Source organism: Papaver somniferum, chromosome 1 (genome assembly GCF_003573695.1).
Source record: "Papaver somniferum cultivar HN1 chromosome 1, ASM357369v1, whole genome shotgun sequence".
Lineage (NCBI taxonomy): Eukaryota > Viridiplantae > Streptophyta > Magnoliopsida > Ranunculales > Papaveraceae > Papaver > Papaver somniferum.
Window position 1 is genome coordinate 247,443,571 of NC_039358.1, and position 19,578 is coordinate 247,463,148.

A 19,578-nucleotide genomic window follows, 5' to 3' on the forward strand; every position below is an offset into this window, starting at 1 on the left:
AGTGGAAATAGGCTCAAGCCGCTCAACTATAGGAACCTATTTGGTTGTCAATACAGATGTTATCTTATTTTCTAAAACTGCTTTTTAATCAGATTCTATAACAGCTTCTCCATCGGGTTTTTGCATTTTTATAATTGAAAACTTGTTTGGTATGGCATCGAAAAACATTTTGAAATATTACCGCATCGTTACAACAATCATCTTAACCTATATAATCATTCAACCATTTTTAGAGCATATACTTACACCGCATATTTATGTGCGGTGGCCAATCAACTGCTGGGAGTTGAAGACGAATCGAAAATTAAGAGATAGAGGTGATTAGGTAACACTGTCATTAGGTAATCGCGGAACATTTCTAATCAACTAGAAAGGACAATCATGAAAAATAATTTCTTTTATTCTAGATACAGGTGTGGTGAACTTTCTTACTTTTGTTAGTACGATGTTATTATTTTCTTTTATCTTTTGCGATTTTGGATTCTCATATTTTACTATGACTGGCCATCAATTGACTTTATTAACATGATAAGATAAATTGTAAAAAGAAAAAAATCGGTAAATAACCTACAGTGTAGAAAAACTAGTTTTCAACAATTCCCCACCCAATTAAAGTTCTTGGCTCCTCCACTGATACCACATTTATATAAAACTTGTATATTATATTTGAATATATTGAAGATAGTATATGTGATACATGTGGTACATATGTTATAATTAACACTATGTCATTTATTTGTTCTGAAGGCTTAGATTTTTATAAAGATGAAATGAAGTGTTTTATATGTAAGATGAAATAAAGTGTTACAAGATCGACGATAAAGGACATATATCATGTTATAATGAAATTTAAGATTAAGTGTGAGATTTTATTAAGTCATTTGAGACCATGACTTATTGTTTTAGATGTTGATACATATACTTCAATTTGTATTTCTTCTTTATGGTACATAACAATTTTTTTATGATTTCTAAATCATGTATACATGTTTAATGATTTCAACTATAAGTTACTTTTTGAATAAATGGATTTTCCAAATTCTGATAAATATTAGACATTTATACATAATTCAAAACCAGTAAGATTAATTAGACGATAGAGATACTTTTACTAATAATCTATCAAAGTTAATACTGCAAGTGGCAACTCTTCCACCACTTTGTTACATGTTCATGAAGAGACTAGTAAAAAGTGTGTTACGTGTGAAAAAGCGGGAGTCTAACAAACACATCCAATATTTCGCTTAGCAATCTGTGTGGACAAACTCCAATATACTTTCGAGAGAATCAACTAGATAGTCAGACTCAATCTCAAGAAAAGTATATCCAAGAGTTGTATCTGTGTTTGACAATGTAATCAGCAAATCAAACGGATATATATAAATCTGTGAGCCTGATTCTTATGTGAACCAACTTGAACGGTACCAAAGACCAATGTTCAAGTGTCAATCAATATAATCAACAACCAAAGGTTGGATTCTATAATTGATTGAACTACGTACAACTTGTGATATTTCTATTATATAACAAAATATAATGCGGAAAAGAAATAACACAGACACCAGAAATTTTGTTAACGAGGAAACCGCAAATGCAGAAAGACCTCGGGACCTAGTCCAGATTTGAACACCACATTGTATTAAGCCGTTAAAGACACTAGCCTACTCCAAGTTAACTTCGAACTGGAATGTAGTTGAGACCTAACCAATCTTACACTGATCAAGGTACAATTTTGTTTCTTACGCCTCTTGAACCAAGCCGGATTCTGTGCACTTGATTCCCTTAGTTGATCTCACCCACAACTAAGAGTTGGTATGACCCAAAGTCGAAGACTTGATAAACAAATATGTCCCACACAAAAAAGTCTATTGTATAGATATATCTGTCTCCCACAGATAAACCTGTCAGTTTTGTCCGTCTTTTGATAAATCAATGTGAACAGGAAGCAATTGATAAACCATACTTATATTCCCGAATACCATCCTAGTATTATCAATCATCTCACAATAATCTTAATCGATTAACGAAAAAATATATTGTGGAATCACAAACGATGAGACGAAGATGTTTGTGACTACTTTTCAATCTTGCCTACCGGAGAATAAATCTCGAGAAAATCCTAAATCACGATAGAAAACAGCAAGATCATAATACGCAACTACAGAGAAAATAGTTGGGTCTGGCTTCATAATCCCAATGAAGTCTTCAAGTCGTTAACCTACATGGTTTCGTGAAAAACTTAAGGTTAAAGGAGAATCGACTCTAGTCACAACTAGTATCACACAGGAGGTGTGGGGATTAGGTTTCCCAGTTGAATCAAGGTCTGCAATCAATGTTACCTTGGTAACAAAGAATTCAATTTTCACTGTTAGATGAAAACCCGATTAAATTCAAGCTAATATCTTTCAACTGTTAGATCGAACTTAACTTATTATACACAAATGAAATATACCATCATTTAGATAAATGTAACCTTACCTAAAAGTGTACACTTAGTTGATTCAACAATAGTTAACCAATGGTTATCCATATGAGCACTTTCATATCAACCCTATTTATCTTTATCATAACTAATTCAAATGACTCAAATGAAACTAGTTAGAGAGTTGTTCAATTGTTTATATTCTTATAGAAGTACATAAGACACAATTGAAGCAAAATCGATTTTGATTCACTCGAATCATTTCATGAACATTATAGCCATGGTTTGCAAAAGAATGGATTCCTTATTATATAAATCTATTAGTTCATGAACAAACCGATTTTAGAACACAACCTACTTAAGTATGCAAACGGTTACGCATGCCTAAGTAGCCCAGACTGAGTTTGGTTATGCCAGTATGCATACGGGTACGCATACCACTTTAAACTTCCAAACTCCATCTGAAATTCACGGAACTTGAACTTCCGCCAGCACGCGTACGAGTTCGCATACTTAGTTCACGGACTTCCAACAGCCAACCAGTACGCGTACTGGTACACATACCATGTTCCCGGTTTTGGACTTTACACAAATGTGAATACATACTATGTTTATATCCAATCATGGTTACATGTTCTAAACTCTCATTTCAATCGTTGAAACATTCTTGGAAGACGACAGTAGCTGTCTCAAACAAACTATTAGCTTCAAAAGCAATTTTCAAGTGATCGAATGATCAATACGAAACATTCCGAGTCTACATCAAATGACTTTCTCACACAAATCATGTAAGATGTTACAAGGCGATTTTCATGTAATCATCTTTTGACTTTCGTCAAGAATAAAATATGAACTTGGTTAAAGCGAAAGCTTACCAATACATATTTCGAGAAATAGATAAGCGATATAAATTCGTCTCGAAATACTAAATGTGTATAATTGAAGTCTATATAGCAATACGACTTTTTGTCTCAAATAAGAGATAGAGTAGATAGACTTTTGACTGATATATGAGTTCAAGTCTCCACATACCTTTTGTTGATGAATTTCCAAAAGTTCCTTTGAGTAGTTCTCCGTCTTCATTCGATGAACGCTGTGAAGTTTAAATCTCAACTACACTTACTATCCTAATCCGAGACTTACCTATAAGTATTCTATAAATCAAGACTTATATTTTTGGCAAATAAACTTGACAAACAAGCTTGAGATACCAACGCTTGCGAGTTTGACCGAGCAGTGCTCTAACAATCTCCCCCTTTGTCAATTGTAGTGACAAAACTATCAATACATATGGATTAGAAAATAAATAAACTTTGTAGCTTTTCATCCAAATGCTTGATCTCCTTGGTTCTTCAACATTACTCGAAATCTTCGTCACTTCCAAGTACTCCAATGATTCTAAATGTGTTCAACTCAGCATTATAATTGTTGAAGATCTATAGCTATAACAATGAGAAAACAATAGCTCTCAATCATTGTTATACAGTGTCATAGTATTATCACACAACATCAATGTTCAATTGTATCACAACTTTGACAACAATACTATAGTGATATGTATCACTCCCCCTTAGTCAATACTTCATCTCACATGAAAACCACTCCCCCTTACATAATGATTTGTAAACCATATGTATTTGTAGTGTGAACTACACATAATTCACACCCTTTTTGTCAATATAAATTGGCAAAGGCATAAAAACTAGTGTGATCCTAATGAAACTTCCATAGAGATATTTCATGACCAAAAGAGAACCACATATCAACTTTGTTTAGATGCAATCATGTAGCCGAAGCTAAATGCATTCATCAAGGAGTTTATAAAGATATAAGATAACCCCTATAATATTCCACAGCCGCACTCCCCACAAAGATATGGAAATTAAGAAAAATTTCAAATAAGAACTCTTCCCCAAAAAATGTCATTCCCGAAAGAACAACAAGAGCGACCTTACTTTCACAAGAAAATAAGGATTTCTTTGGAAATTAACAAATCACATGAAACATGAATTTATATCCAAATTACTCAATTAAATTAACCACAAGAGAACCCATGCTTAATTTAATCGGAAATGCTCAGCATAAGAAAACTTACAGAGCCGCACAGTATTTACACAAGGATGTGGATCATGAAAACCAATACTGCGGAATATTCAAAGATTCATTCTATTTTTCATTATTTGCATAGAGACATATAATAGACTTAATCTTTGTAAACAAAAGTTCATCCTATCTTCCATTAATATTTGCACAATGACATAATAGGCTTAACTTTTGACCATGTATGGGACAATCATAGTTCACGGACCTAAACACACATATCCCATAACAAGTTGCAATATATGAAACCATAAAGATTAATACTGCAAAATCATCTTCCAAATAAACTTTAGAATTTAAATAAATAAATCTAAAAACATTGCAAGATGAAAATCGTTGGAAATAGCTATGTGTACTCACAATAATGGCTATTCCAAACCCTAGTTATCCTTCTTAATACACAAGAATAAATTCTCATAAGAAGTTTCCTAGACATATTGAAATATAACTACTAGAAAGAGCGTAACCGAAAATCATCATACATGACCAACAACCAGAGATTGAACATAGACAAGTTCATCAATTGCTTTCTTCAATTCTTTTTTCAGAAAATCAAGATTCTTTGTTGCAATTCCAAGTTGTTCACGTACGACATCAAAATCTCGAAGAATATTTCCTACCGGTTCAGATAACATCTGAACTGAAAGTTTGTTTTCATGATCAACAACATGGTAGCAGGTTATGAAAACAGGGTTCTTGTGAAACTCAATAGTCCTTCCCTTCTCATTTTCGTCTTCCGTGTTGCATCCATCCATTGTGCACACCACAAAAATTCAGGAGAACTTTTGACGTTACAGAACGTGTATGTATGAGAAGAGGATGAAAAACATGATACATATATATATGAGTGCATCATAGGGACACCTTAGGGTTACTCGTATTCGTTCGGTAAGGGTCAGGTATACGTGCACTAATGATTACAAACCAGGTCCAAGACCAACAGAGGATGAAGCCAAATTTAGAAGTAGTTTTTGATAAAATCAAAGACATATTCTAAACAAATTTACAGACAGTCCTATCTCAAAAGAACATAAGATAATTGTTAATAAACAACAACTCACCCATCAATGGGAAGAGAACACGATTTTTTCAAGGCTCGCAACAAAGAAAAAAAATTCTCAAGGGTTATTGATCAAATATATTACAACATGTAATAATATACTGGAGCAGAGCTCAACAGTAGTATGATCATCATTTAAAAATAAATAAAAACAATGATAATAATACAACAAAGACTACTTTCTCAAGACAAAAGAACTTCTTGAGAATTATGAGCATCCTCTCACAGTTACAAGGAGGATGCTATTTTGAGCACTCAACTTGTATTTTGATGAGCATTTTGCTCATCAAGGATTTTGACTTCTTCCCTTTTTCCTTCATGAAGATTTTCAAAAAAAAAACAGTAGGGTTAGTCGAACGAGAATAAAGAAGACGAGGACAAGAGATACCTGAAATTGCTGCCTTACTTGCCTTTTTAATGCTATGTTTAAGTCTGTTTGTACTCGTCTTGAGCTTTGAGACTCGATTATTGATGTGAATGTAGTCTGGAGCAGAAATTTTAGATTCAAGACTTTCTTCAGAGAGAGGAAAGGAGTTTGAACATTTCTTCTTCCTCCGATGACTTTTTCTCTTCACAGAGCAATTTGAAGAGTCAGTTGTCCATATGACATTCTTTCCTTTACAAAAGTAGGCAGGTTTTCTGTCATATTTATAATCAAGAATTATCTCATCACAACACATTTCTTGATTGCAGACAAGACCTTTTACTCCAGCAAAATGAGAAACAGGTTTAATTAATTCTTTAGACATCCATAAAAGAATGTTATGAATTTTTTCATTCCGCAGTCGGAAACGACATCTGCTTTCAAGGTCACCTTTGTTTCCGTAAAAATAACAGTTGTACGGAATATTTTCTTTATCGTTCTCACATGGGCTGTTTTCGAAGGTGGACAATCCTTGTTCCTAGGAACATCAACTGCTGAATGAGGTTTTTCACTTTTGATGCCAGTGAGTTTTTCATTAGAACAGACAAAATTGATCTCACTAGTACTTGGAGCGTCTATTCCTTTATAGCCCAGACCACGTGTATCACGATGTTCCCAGCATAGAGGATAATTTTGTAGAGCTAGCATTGAATATTTTTTGATTATCTTCCAGTGAATTGACCTTATCACGAGCAACAACTAGATCAGCCTCCAAATGTTTTTCTCTGGCGAGAAGACTGATTTCTCTATCGTTAAAATATTTTTGTTGAGAGTCATATCTTGCTTCAGATTCGGGAAGTCTTTCTTTCAACACAAAGAGATTTTAACGAAAATTATCACATTCAGACCTTTTTTAACGTACATCTTCTTCACGATGGTTAACAGTAGATTGTAAGAGTTTGTAACCACGATCATAACCCTTAATGATTTTTCTCAATTTCATGTTTTCTTGACAGATAGGTGTCAGATATTCAGCCAAGCAAGCTGTTGACATTTTTGTTTTTAAGATATGGTCAAAGATCTTGATATATTGAGAGACTTCCTCATCAACACCTTTTCCCTCTTCTGAATCACTTTCATCTAAAGATTATCCAACTGTTCATCTAGGCATTTTTCCCACTTGAACACAGTCTCAGTCAAAGGATAAGACATGAGATATTTCTCAGAAGACTCAAGACTTTGAACCAAATCAATGTGATTCTGAACCAGTGTTGCTTTGTCAGAGATAGTGCAATTGTCCATAGAGTCAGATCGCTACAAACACAGATTTATGAGGTCTTAAATATGTTTGCCTGCTTTGATACCAATTGAAAAAGCGGGGGTCTAACAAACACATCCAATATTTCGCTTAGCAATCTGTGTGGACAAACTCCAATATACTTTTGAGAGAATCAACTAGACAGTCAAACTCAATCTCAAGAAAAGTATATCCAAGAGTTGTATCTCTGTTTCACAATGTAATCAGAAAATCAAACAGATAGAAATCCATGAGCCTTATTATTATATGAAACAACTTGAACGGTACCAAAGACCAACGTTCAAGTGTCAATCAATATAATCAAAAACCAAAGTTTGGATTTTATAATTGATTGAACTACGCACAACCTATGATAATTCTAAAATATAACGCAGAAAAGAAATAACACAGACACCAGAAATTTTGTTAACGAGGAAACCACAAATGCAGAAAACTCCCGGGACCTAGTCCAGATTTGAACACCACACTCTATGAAGCCGTTAGAGACACTAACCTACTCCAAGTTAACTTGAGAAGGGAATGTAGTTGATCCCTAACCAATCACACTGATCAAGGTACAGTTGCGTTCCTTACGCCTTTTGAACCACGCCGGATTTTGCGCACTTGATTCCCTTAGCTGATCTCACCCATAACTAAGACTTGATACGACCCAAATTCGAAGAGTTGATAAACAAATCCGTCTCACACAGAAAAGTCTATTGTATAGATAAATTTGTCTCCCACAGATAAACCTATGAGTTTTATTTCGTCTTTTGATAAATCAAGGTGAACATGAACCAATTGATAAACCAGACTTATGTTTGAGAAATAACTTCATAATAATCTTAATCGATTAACGAAACAAGATATTGTGGAATCACAAACGATGAGACGAAGATGTTTGTGACTAATTTTCAATCTTTCCTACCGGAGAATAATTCTCAAGCAAATCTTAAAGAAGATAATACTCAATCACGATAGAAACAACAAGATCAGGATACGCAACTACATAGAAAATATTTGGGTCAGGTTTCACAATACCAATGAATTCTTCAAGTCGTTAACCTACAGGGTTTCGTGAAAAACCTAAGGTTAAAGGAGAATCGACTCTAGTCGCAACTATTATCACACAAGAGGTGTGGATATTAGGTTTCTCAGTTGCTAGAGTTCTCCTTTATATAGTCTTCAAATCAGGATTTGCAATCACTGTTACCTTGGTAACAAACCATTCAATATTAATCGTTAGATTACAACCTGATTAGATTCAAGATAATATCTTTCAAACGTTAGCTCGAACTTAGCTTGTTATACACAAATGAAGTGTACCATCATTTAGATAAAGGTAATTGTACCTAAACGTGTACACTTAGTTGGTTCAACAGTAGTTAACCAATGGTTAGCCATATGAGCACTTTCATATCAACCTTATTCATCTTTATCATAGCTAGTTCAAAAGACTCAAATGAAACTAGTTAGAGAGTTGTTCAATTGTTTATATTCTCATAGAAGTATAAATGACACAATTGAAGAAAAATCGATTTTGATTAACTCGAATCATTTCATGAACATTATAGCCACAGTTTGCAAAAGATTGCATTCCTTATGATATAAATGTATTAGTTCATGAACAAACCGATTTTAGAACATAACTTTCTTAAGTATGCAAACGGGTACGCATATGTAAGTAGCAGGACTGAGTTTGGTTACGCCAGTACGTGTACGGGTACGCATAACACTTTACACTTCCAAACTCCAGCAGAAATTCATGGAACTTGAACTTCCGTCAGTACGCGTACGGGTACGCATACTTAGTTTTCAGACTTACAACAACCAACCATGGTTCCCGGTTTTGGACTTTACACTATGTTTATACCCAATCATGGTTACATGTTCTAAATCTTCATTCTTCAATCATTGAAACATTCTTGGAAGACGAAAATAGCTGTCTCACACAAACTATTAGCTTCAAAGAAATTTTTAAGTTATCGAATGATCAATACGAAATATTCCGAGTCTACATCAAATGACTGTCTCACACAAATCATGTAAGATGTTACAAGGGGATTTTCACATGATCATCTTTTGACTTTCGTCAAGAATAAAAGATGAACTTGGTTAAAGCGAAAGCTTACCAACACATATTTCGAGAAATAGATAAGCGAGATAAACTCGGCTCGAAATACCAAATGTGTATAATTGAAGTCCATATAGCAATACGACTTTTTGTCTCAAATAAGAGATATAGTAGATATAGTTTTGAGTGATATATGAGTTCAAGTCTCCGCATACCTTTTGTTGATGAAGTTCCACAAGCTCCCTTGAGTAGTTCTTCGTCTTCATTCGATTAACGCCATGAAGTCTAAAGCTCAACTACACTTACTATCCTAATCCGAGACTTAGCTATAAGTAGACTAGAAATCAAGACTTATAGTTTTGGCAACTAAACTTGACAAACAAGCTTGAGATATCAACAATTCCAAGTACGACCGAGCAGTGCTCTAACAACGCGAATTCGTTGATTGATTCATACCAAAAGAAGCATGAATATAAGTCGCTCGTCCATTAGTTATAGGAAAAAACTTTGCTCCCGTGCTGTTAGATCAAACATGATCTAACAACATCCAGGCCCGAATTTGGCCATTTGTGATGTCATCAAACTATTCAATTAAAACAATTTTTTCCCGTTGCTTTAGCTGTCAATTCTTCTCTTCTTTTCTGTTCCTTTTTTTTTTTCGTATAGAAAATATTTATATTCCTCCTCATGTCAACATATTTTATTGTCTAGGGGGGATTCGACCCATAAGCCATCGGTAGCCCATCAACCATCGATATATTGTGTTTAAGTTCTCGGCGCCGGTAACAAAGGTTTCCCACATAGTATCTTTCTGATTTTTATGTTTTGGATTTCTTTAGTGTAATTGTGTAACAAAAATTATGACCTCCACCTGTCTACTAAATGTAGTCGTTGTGCAACCGAAACCGATAGAAGGAAAAATTTGCCAGAAATTAAGATAGTTCTGTGAGTGCAGTAAGACTGGTCTCTTGATCTGGGGAAAAAGTGCAATCTTCCACAGAAAATGATTTGCCCGTTATATAACTTATTCTGATTGTAACTACTGGAAATCCAGTAGTACACCCAAATAGTAAGTAAAACCAAGATTTAAGACATCACAAAGATTGGAGACTTCTTTTTTATTAATTAACCACCGCAGATTTACAATACAAGTATGAGGATATTAGAAACCCTAATCTCACTTTCCTCCACCAGACTATTCCTTTTCCAAAATTCCGATCCCCTTTCTATGCCCAAGGGCTCCTATTTATAGGCTAGTTGGCCTTAGTGGGATACATCTCAATTTACTTCGCTCAAGATTACATATTCTTCGCTGGATTTCTTTTTACTTCGCCCGATTCACTTTTGATAAAGTTTTCCTTTCCTTTCGCTGACACTTATGGGAGTTTGTCGGGACAACTGTCTCTTTTCTTGACCCATAATCTATCGTCTTTGCAAGTTATCTTCTCAGCTAATTTACCATATTTCGCCTATTTTGATCTCGCGATTCGTGCCTTTTTGGTCACTCCTTTGTTCCCTCAACTAATCTCGCATCGTACTTCGCCTATAAGCTTTTACTTCGGGTGTTCATTGAGTAATAACGGCGACTCTGACTTTTGATTAGACTTATCACTAACGAGATTTTGGGGAATGGTATAAAATCTTCTGATAAGTCACATCATGCATGCTCATTCTTTCCTCGTGCAGCTACGTGGCAAATCATATTTCGGTATCTACACTGATTGTTACATATATACAGGTTTGGAGATTTTTATCACTTATGTTGCAGCAACGTTGTTATTTGGTGGAATGTGCCAGTACATGTCCAAAATATGATGTACAATTTACTGAGCTAGTATTTGCAGTATGATAAACACTTGGTGGTAGCATGGTGAGTACTTTTGCTTCGATAAGTGAGGTTCAACATTATTTAATCGATATTCTTTTCAGGTTGCAGTACTAGTATACATAAAATCAAGTTTGGGTTATGAAGTTTTTGAACTGCTTGGGAAATTTATAATTAAGTTATTTAACAGATTTCTATATCTTAGAAAAACCAACAAAACAACATCTAATGTTCGATGTCTAAGTGATTTCTATAAATTAAGTTACTTACAGATTTTTATATCTTAAAGAAACCTACTTTTAGCAAAGGTTGAGTCTCGGCTTAGGTCGGTGTAATACCTAGTCTCTCCATATTTGCAAGCTCTACTTTCAACTCTAAGTATAACGAAATTGAAGTCCATTAAAAACCATAGAAAATATTCCTTTTTTTTTGTTCAAAAGTATAACTCACTGATGATTTTAGAGTCTAATGTCCTCAATCAAGTCCACAGACTATACCGTTGAGCTTATTCGCTCGTACGAGATTTCTTATGAATTCTGCAACATTAAGCTTATACATTCATATAAAGCCCGTGCAATTTCCATTACTATTTGCACCACCTGCAAGACATTTAAATTAAGAGAAAATTAGGGGGAGACCCAAAATAAATAATATTCCCATTGTCAAGACGATAATTAACTTTGGGTACCGTGACACCCAAAATTATATGAAATTATTAAAAACGTCTGCATGACGGATTACGCATCCGCATGACAGGTTATGCATCAGGGGTATAATTGGCAATGCAACTTGGATATAACATAACTAAAAATCCGTGCCTTGGAATTTTACAAATTTTATATCGTTGGAAATCTTTTTAAGAGAGCTACACAACGAGTATAAACAAGAATATTAAAATTTTGTTTTTCACGAAAAAATCAAAGATGATCATCATTTTAGGCAAAATTTTCGAAAACTTGATACATAATCATTATGCAGCCACCAAAAAAGATGCATACCACATTCTGCAGACGCGTAACGAATTATGCAACTATTTTCTCCACTGCATAACAAAGTTATGCATCTATAACAAGTTATTAACCATTGTTTTGGTTGATTTTAATGTGTACATAAAAAAATTGATGCATAATGCAGTATGCATCCATATTTACAGATGCATATCAGGTTATGCATCTATTTTCTCGATGCATAAAAGATTGTGCAACAATTTTCTCGATGCATAATACATTATGCAGCAATATTTTGGATGCATATCAGGTTATGCATCCATTTTCTCGATTGCATAACAAGTTATGAATCTATGACAAGTTGTGTAGCCACTGTTTTGGTTGATTTTAGTGGATACAGAAAACAATGATGCATAATGCATTATGTAGCCATATTTTTGGATGCATATCAGGTTATGCAGCTATTTTTTTGATGCACGTGACATGTTATGAGTCATAAAAACATGTTATGCATAATTAGCCACCAACTTCACAGCTCTCCATCTATATCTCGGCAAGAATCAGACTCTTCGATCTCGGACAACAAGCACACCCTCATATATATTTACCATCCAACATATTTTCCAAACTAAGGGAAACATAGTACCTAGCTGCAGTCTTCTCGATGATCAACATCATCACTTTCCTATCAAGAACAAAAAAAAAACCTTGCTCGTGTTAATTTTGGTGAGAGTTTTTTGCAGTCCCATCAGTTTGGTCTTCACAGTTGGTTTTATAATCAATCAACAACTAAATTGGGATAAAACCCATCACCACTGGCAGCTGGGTGTTTAACAACACAAGATTCAACGGAAGCTTAATTTTTTATTTAATCTTCGTCTGCGATTGTTCCATGGTATTAACACTCCCTAACAGCTTCCATTTCGATCCACAGAAAACAAGTTCATCCAACACCATACATACCATCAATATCGAACACAATATTGAGCCACCAACTTCTCATTTTCTGACCCTTAAAACTTCTTCTTTCGGGCACTGTATCGACCAGCTGAAGCTCAGTTTCTGTGCGTAAAGGGGATGTATCCTTACTGCTTTCTGAGCTCCTCCTTACAGCTTTCTTCACTTGCCAACACGAGATTCATCAAGCCTCCAAACCTTCAACCTCCTCTCTTTGCCCGTCCAACCAAAAATCAGAACTCCACGCTTTTACATCTCGTCATCATTTCCGATTGTGTGGAGCACCAAACCAGCAGCTATTTGAGAACACAAAATCCACCGCTGCCACAATCAGCCAACACCTCCTCTCTTTGCCCGTTCATGTGTTCTCAGCCATAACCAACACCAACCACAGCAACACTTCTCGCTTTCTGAACCTTCTCGACTTGTAGTAGCAACTCATCCAGGCTCGGCCACAGCAACAACCTTCGATTCAGTTACCATCTCCGTCTCGTCAGTTGCTTGATTTATCGGCAGAATTTCCCAACTCCAGCTACAGTACTTTCTCTAAATCCGCTCCATTTCTTTCCTGAACTTTTTTGATTCAATTTTTCAAGATGAACAAGAAAAAAAAGTAATCTCTCTTATCTTCTCTTGTTAATGGAAGAAGGTACCAATATATCGAGCCTCAAGCATTTTTCTAACAGAATCGATATCCAACAACGACCTATGTCTTCTACCACCTTCAGCAACCCATCGGCAGTCACCATCATCATGATCTTTCTCCATCAATTGTTAGATATGCTGTTTAGTTCGCCATGAGAGAAAACATCTTTTCTGATTTTCTTATATTCCTTCTTCTGATTTGTTTCTTATTCCTTCATTGCTTTAGATCCGGAGAGACACAAAGAGAGATACAGATAGAGGAGATTAGAATGTGAAAAACGAAAACAAAATTCTGAAAATTCTGGGTTTAAGAATAATTTTGACCGAAGAAATGGGTGCGCCCCTGAACTTTTTGGTCGGTGGGTTTCACAGTGGCCAAAATCTGAAAAATGAGTGTAGGAGTAGTTTTCACTTAAATTATACTATAAAACCCAAGTCATTTATTCCCGAAATTGAAAATCTAGTGGGTGCAAGTGACGCCAGTTGCATCTCTCCTTCCGTCCCTGCTTTACTAATATCTGAAAACCACTTATATTTTTCGAGAAAATAAAAATTTTCCATTAAAAAGAAAATTTATGGAAACAAATTACAGAAATTAAGGTGGGACCCATCCACCACATAATAGACCTGCTAATTCTTGAGGGCAGGTCCAGCCATAACGTGAGAGAACCGGTTTTGGAGATTGCATAAGACCACGTAGAACTTTTAGTCTTACATTATTTATTTTTTTATAATAATAAAGTATTTTAGTTTTATTCACATAAATGTTTAATTAGGTCATGTTTAGAACCATCTTAGTGAGTTAGGACCATAAAGTTCCTTAAAACTTTAGTAAGAAGAGTCAAAAAAAAAAAAAAAAAAACTGAAAAGACTTCAGTCCAATTCGGAGTCTCTCCACTCCACTCCACTCCACTCCACTCCACCAGCAACAGTTATTGTTTCCACTCAATTTCATTTTCCAGCCGTTTTCAAGTATTTACTCTTACTACTCATCAACTGTCACGCTTTTCCCCTTTTATTCTTGTCCTTTATCTTCAAAATTCCGATCTCACTTTCCTCCTACAGGAACAAGAACAATCAAAGTAATCTACTTCCTAGGGTTTGCAGTTTTACCCAATTCAATCTTCTTCAAGATGGCTGCAAATCCTGAAGATGAATTAAAATCTCCTTCTGCATCAGCCCCACAAGATTTCCCCCTTAATCAGGTACTTTTTTCATCTCTAATTTCTTTGTTGGAGGGGATTTCCATTTATATGCTGTTAGTTTAGATAAGGGGTTGCTGGAAATTTTGGAAATTTATTGTCTTTTAAGGAAGTTGGCAGTTCTGGTTGTATGAATGAAATGTCATTTTTGTGGACCCAATGTTTAATGTGTGTGAACTGTAGAGTAGAAATAATAATGTAATTTTTGTGTTGAAATTGGGATTTTGATGAACTGGGTAATGCGTTTTCGATGGATGGTTGGATGTGTCATTACGGAATTGGAGATCGTTTAACAAATTAGGCTCATTCTTGGTGGAACTAACTGTTTTCGTGATTTTAGTTATAGCACTAATTTGTCATGAAATGGAGGTTTATCTGTAGCTATGGAGTGTTTGACACATTTGTCCTGTGCCCACATTGTTCGATTGTTAGACAGTCGAGTAATTTAATGTAATTAAGCGCATTATTTGGAAATTTTGGTTAGGATTTTTGAAGAACCGTAGGTCAGTAATAATGGATTTGGGATATAATCCGGTTTTTATTGCTTATTTTCTTAGGTGATTTACATCTATCAACATGTAAATTATGGTACCTTGTACAACTGGACAATTTATCATGAAAACTTTGTTTCCGTTACCAATTTTGACCATGATATTATTGCCTGTGAGAGTTGCGTCTATATTAGCATGACAGCACCCTTTTCGTGTTGTTGGGTATAATTGTATTCTTTTGTATGTTTACGTTATCTCTTTAGATAGATATAATTACAGTAGTTAGTAGGTCTTGCTTTCTGAGATTGGTCATAGTTTCTGCTCTCACTAGTTTTCTGTTTTCTGTAAGTTTCACTAGTTAGTAGGTCTTGCTTTCGAGTTATATAAGTCTCACGAGTTTTCTGTTTCTCTCAGGAAATTAAGCAAAATCAGAGAAGAGAAACCTCACCTGATCAGCATTCAAGGCGTCCGAACTTGTCGTCACTGCAAATACCTGAAAGATCCATAGAAAATGCATTGATCAATTCCGCAAGAACAGATATAACACCAAGTCCCAGTTCTACAAGAGCAGGTCTACCTCCAAGACCAAGTTCAGCAAAGTACAAAGCATCTGTGAAAAATTTACTTCCCCAACGCAGTCTCAGGACAAAGACCTTGTCTCACGAAGGAGAGAAGACCGTTCTTCTTGTTCCAGAGACAGAATTGTCAGTTGGTCCAGTCGACAAGCCTTCTACCTCAAGATCGTTTTCTCTTACTAAGGTGTTCTCCTCGTCAATGGCTAAAGGCACAAACTCTATGCCAGTAACACCTGTTGCAAACTCAGGCGTCGAGTCTTTACAGGGAAGATATCTCCAAGATCATTCTGATTTTCCTGTAAGTGTCCCCCTCTCTTTCACACACTCACGCACATGCACACTCACTTTAGAGAATGCAAGCGATAGACTTACTGAAAAGGGGCATTTGTTTCACAGAAACAAGCAGATCAGAAGCATATATCACGCTCCTTTTCAGTTCCTGTTAATGTCAAAACGATGGCAACTTTAAGGAGAATGGATTCATCAGGAGGTCTGATTCGTGTAATTTCAACTCCTCGTCCTGTAATGGTTGATGGAGGATCGCCAGATGACATTGCTGCAGCGGCTACTGGTGATTAGCTAATTTCTTTTCATCAAGTTAGACGCCAAATATTTTGTTTAATACTGTCATGTGATATTTGGCGTCTAACTTTGTTTTGGGTAGGCTTAATTTCTAAGTTATCTTTTATGTTTACATATATATGCAGCGACTGAAGAAGCAACTGAAGATATTCCTGAAGAAGAAGCAGTGTGCAGAATTTGTTTTGTTGAACTCAATGAAGGGGGTGAAACTCTTAAATTGGAGTGTAGCTGCAGAGGTGAACTTGCACTAGCCCACCAAGAATGTGCAGTGAAGTGGTTCAGTATAAAGGGTAACAGGACATGTGATGTCTGCAAGCAAGAAGTAAAAAACTTACCTGTAACGTTATTGCGAATAGAGAGTATTCAGCAGCAGACTGTTAATAGACAGACGGGGGTTGTGGCACCACAGAGGGAAGTTCCTCGATACAGGCAAGTCCCAGATTACTAATTTATGGATGTATTAATTCTTCTTGAGATGTATGCCTTTCTAAATGAATTTGTTGGCACGAGGCTTAGATACAGGAGTACAAGATATCTTATCTTGATTGCTTCATCTCATGCATTCCAGGGTCTGGCAGGACGTGCCGGTTCTTGTCATGGTCAGCATGTTGGCGTATTTCTGCTTTCTGGAGCAGCTTCTGGTAAATAGCTTTTCTAGTGCTATTATTATTATTCCTGCATGGTATCTAGAAACCGTCATCGCATTTCAGATTTAGACGAATAATAAACTTGATGAATACTGAATTCCTGCTGGCATATACTGTGGAATACTCTTTTAAAAGGTTATGACCATCAGTATAGCAGTTATGCTGAGAATTAGAATTTTACTGTGGTAGCTGTATATTAGATCGTTCAACCATCTGGCTATGCTGTTGCTCCATATATAGGATAGTAAATGCAATTATCCGTAGTGTGACGTCTGGTGTTCTCAATATAAGCCTCATGTATCCGTGTCATTCTACTGTTTAAATCAATTTCAGTTGTCCTTATTTTTCTTTTCTTTTCCATTAGACCCTTTGTAATTGATGTGTGATTTGCAAACAGGTCTCGGATCTAAGGTCTCGTGCTCTAGCTATATCTTTGCCTTTTTCCTGTGTTTTAGGCCTACTATCAGCCATGATAGCTTCTACAATGGGTACGTCATCGCTCAACTTCTTGTGACCTTGCATGTCATCCCACAACCTACAAAGTTTTAGACAAAACAGGGGAAGGAAATATGACTTGATTTGTATTTCTGTCGAAGAATTCATGCACATCATTTTATCTAATGAAATCAACTACTGGATCTTTAATTCTGAGAGTTTACATCTCCTTTTTGTAGCTTTTGAGAAAGGATTTTTGTTTTCATTTTATTTTTCGCCTTCCATTTAAAAGTATTCCAGTGCATCGGCATTTTGTCCGAATCCAAGTATTTGTTTATTCTTTTTCTTTTGTTCTGTCTTTTCGTTAACGATAAATCTGTATGTTGATTTAACGTAAAGATTCTTAAATTTCTAATGTTTCAGTGAGCAAGAGTTACATTTGGGCTTATGCTTCGTTCCAATTTGCGATCGTTATCCTGTTTGCTCATATCTTTTATACTGTAGTAAGTAGGATATGTTTCCTCCCTTATTGTTCCTATTACTTGGTTGTTAAGAGAGTCACTAGAGATTAAAAATATTCACACTTTCTTTTTACGGAATATTACAGCTTAGTGTGAACCCGATTCTCTCAGTTCTGCTTTCCTCGTTCACTGGTTTTGGAATTGCAATCAGCACAAATTCTCTGCTTGTCGAGTATCTAAGATGGAGAACCAGCAGAAATCCGCAAACTGCTCATCAACAAAACCAAAGAGGAGTACAACATCAGTATCATCGACGTCATCAGCATCATCATCATCAACAACAACATCAGCAACAACAGCAGCAACAGCACCAGCACCAGCAACAACAACAACAACAGCAACAACAGCACCAGCACCAGCACCAGCAACAACAACAACAACAGCAACAACATCAAAGGGAGGATATTGAAACTGGGACAGTAGATAGGCCTAACAGGAGTCTTGAAACCTGACAAGGGAACACTGATGCCAAGAGGTGGTAGAGCGGTTCTTCTCATAAGCAAAACTGGTATGCTGTTGTTCCCAAAACCTCTAACTTCCAGTTGTATTTATTATATATGTGGATTGATAAACTGGGTAGGCTGATAGAGAGAGTGAAAAAATACTCGTAGAAAACCAAATTTTAACGTTCCGTAATCTAAAATGATAACCGAGTTAAAACTGTTTTGAATGTCACCTCATCAAACTAATGTTTGTTAAATTTCATTCTTCCTATTGCAGAGAAGAGTAGTTTTCCTTGACATTCTACAGTTATTGTTAAAGTGTATAAAGAAAACAAAAAAGAAGGTGATTGTAAAGGAATGGTAAAGAAAACAAGTGTGAATTATTACATCCTTTGTATAAGCAATTTTCATACAATGTAAAAAAAAGAAAATGTAGTATTTGAGAAACCCCTGGTTTCATTCATATATAATTCGACCGCGTCTTTCATTTTTGTTACTATTGTGTTTTTTGTTTATATAATGGTGAAAATGAAATGCGATTTGTGTTCTTCAAATTTTCTTCTTCTGTTTTCGTGTTTTGTTCTGCAAACTGTACAGAGCTCCAATAATGTTGTTGTATTGATGTCTCACTGTTTAATGCTTTATGGACCATTTTTCCATTCTCCATTAGACACTGCAATAAATTTAAAGACGAAGAAGATAGGACATAAACTAGTCATACTTGACACAACTTTTTTTATGTAAAAAGAAAACAAAACCTTCGATAGATAGATAGATGGATATAAAGTTGGAGCATGTTTTCCGAGCATTTTTTGATCTAACAGTATCGTAACCATGCAAAATTTTAAATTGAAATATTAGGTGGAAATAACAAATTATTCCTTGACCAAGTCAATTACTTTGACGAATAATGAGATAGAATAAGACAAAACGCATACTTTGTACGCCTGACTTTTAGGGGTAAAAAAGTAATTATTCATTTGGTCCTCCT

General features: G+C 35.4%; 1 protein-coding gene across 2 annotated transcripts; it reads left to right on the forward strand.

The window, feature by feature from the left end:
• The first annotated feature begins 14,549 nt into the window (after nucleotides 1-14,549).
• On the forward strand, nucleotides 14,550-19,083 carry LOC113324208 (probable E3 ubiquitin-protein ligase MARCH10). 2 transcript variants are annotated; one of them, XM_026572530.1, is made up of 9 exons: nucleotides 14,550-14,896; nucleotides 15,799-16,257; nucleotides 16,356-16,530; nucleotides 16,667-16,970; nucleotides 17,110-17,182; nucleotides 17,586-17,676; nucleotides 18,047-18,126; nucleotides 18,231-18,652; nucleotides 18,865-19,083. In XM_026572530.1, the coding sequence occupies exons 1-8, from the start codon at nucleotides 14,825-14,827 to the stop codon at nucleotides 18,594-18,596; spliced, it is 1,620 nt and encodes a 539-aa protein (XP_026428315.1). In that variant the 5' UTR covers nucleotides 14,550-14,824; the 3' UTR covers nucleotides 18,597-18,652; nucleotides 18,865-19,083. The 2 variants fall into 2 exon arrangements, with proteins under 2 accessions (XP_026428315.1, XP_026428319.1); XM_026572534.1 differs by lacking the exon at nucleotides 18,865-19,083 and having other exon boundaries at nucleotides 18,047-18,130; nucleotides 18,231-18,364.
• Nucleotides 19,084-19,578: the final 495 nt, after the last annotated feature.

Bases quoted from the DNA above. Each gene is read 5' to 3' on its own strand.
- LOC113324208 (XM_026572530.1), top strand. From the start codon at position 14,825: ATGGCTGCAAATCCTGAAGATGAATTAAAATCTCCTTCTGCATCAGCC. The intron at 16,258-16,355 runs GTAAGTGTCCCC...TTTGTTTCACAG, and splicing joins AAGATCATTCTGATTTTCCT to AAACAAGCAGATCAGAAGCA. The intron at 17,677-18,046 runs GTACGTCATCGC...CTAATGTTTCAG, and splicing joins CATGATAGCTTCTACAATGG to TGAGCAAGAGTTACATTTGG.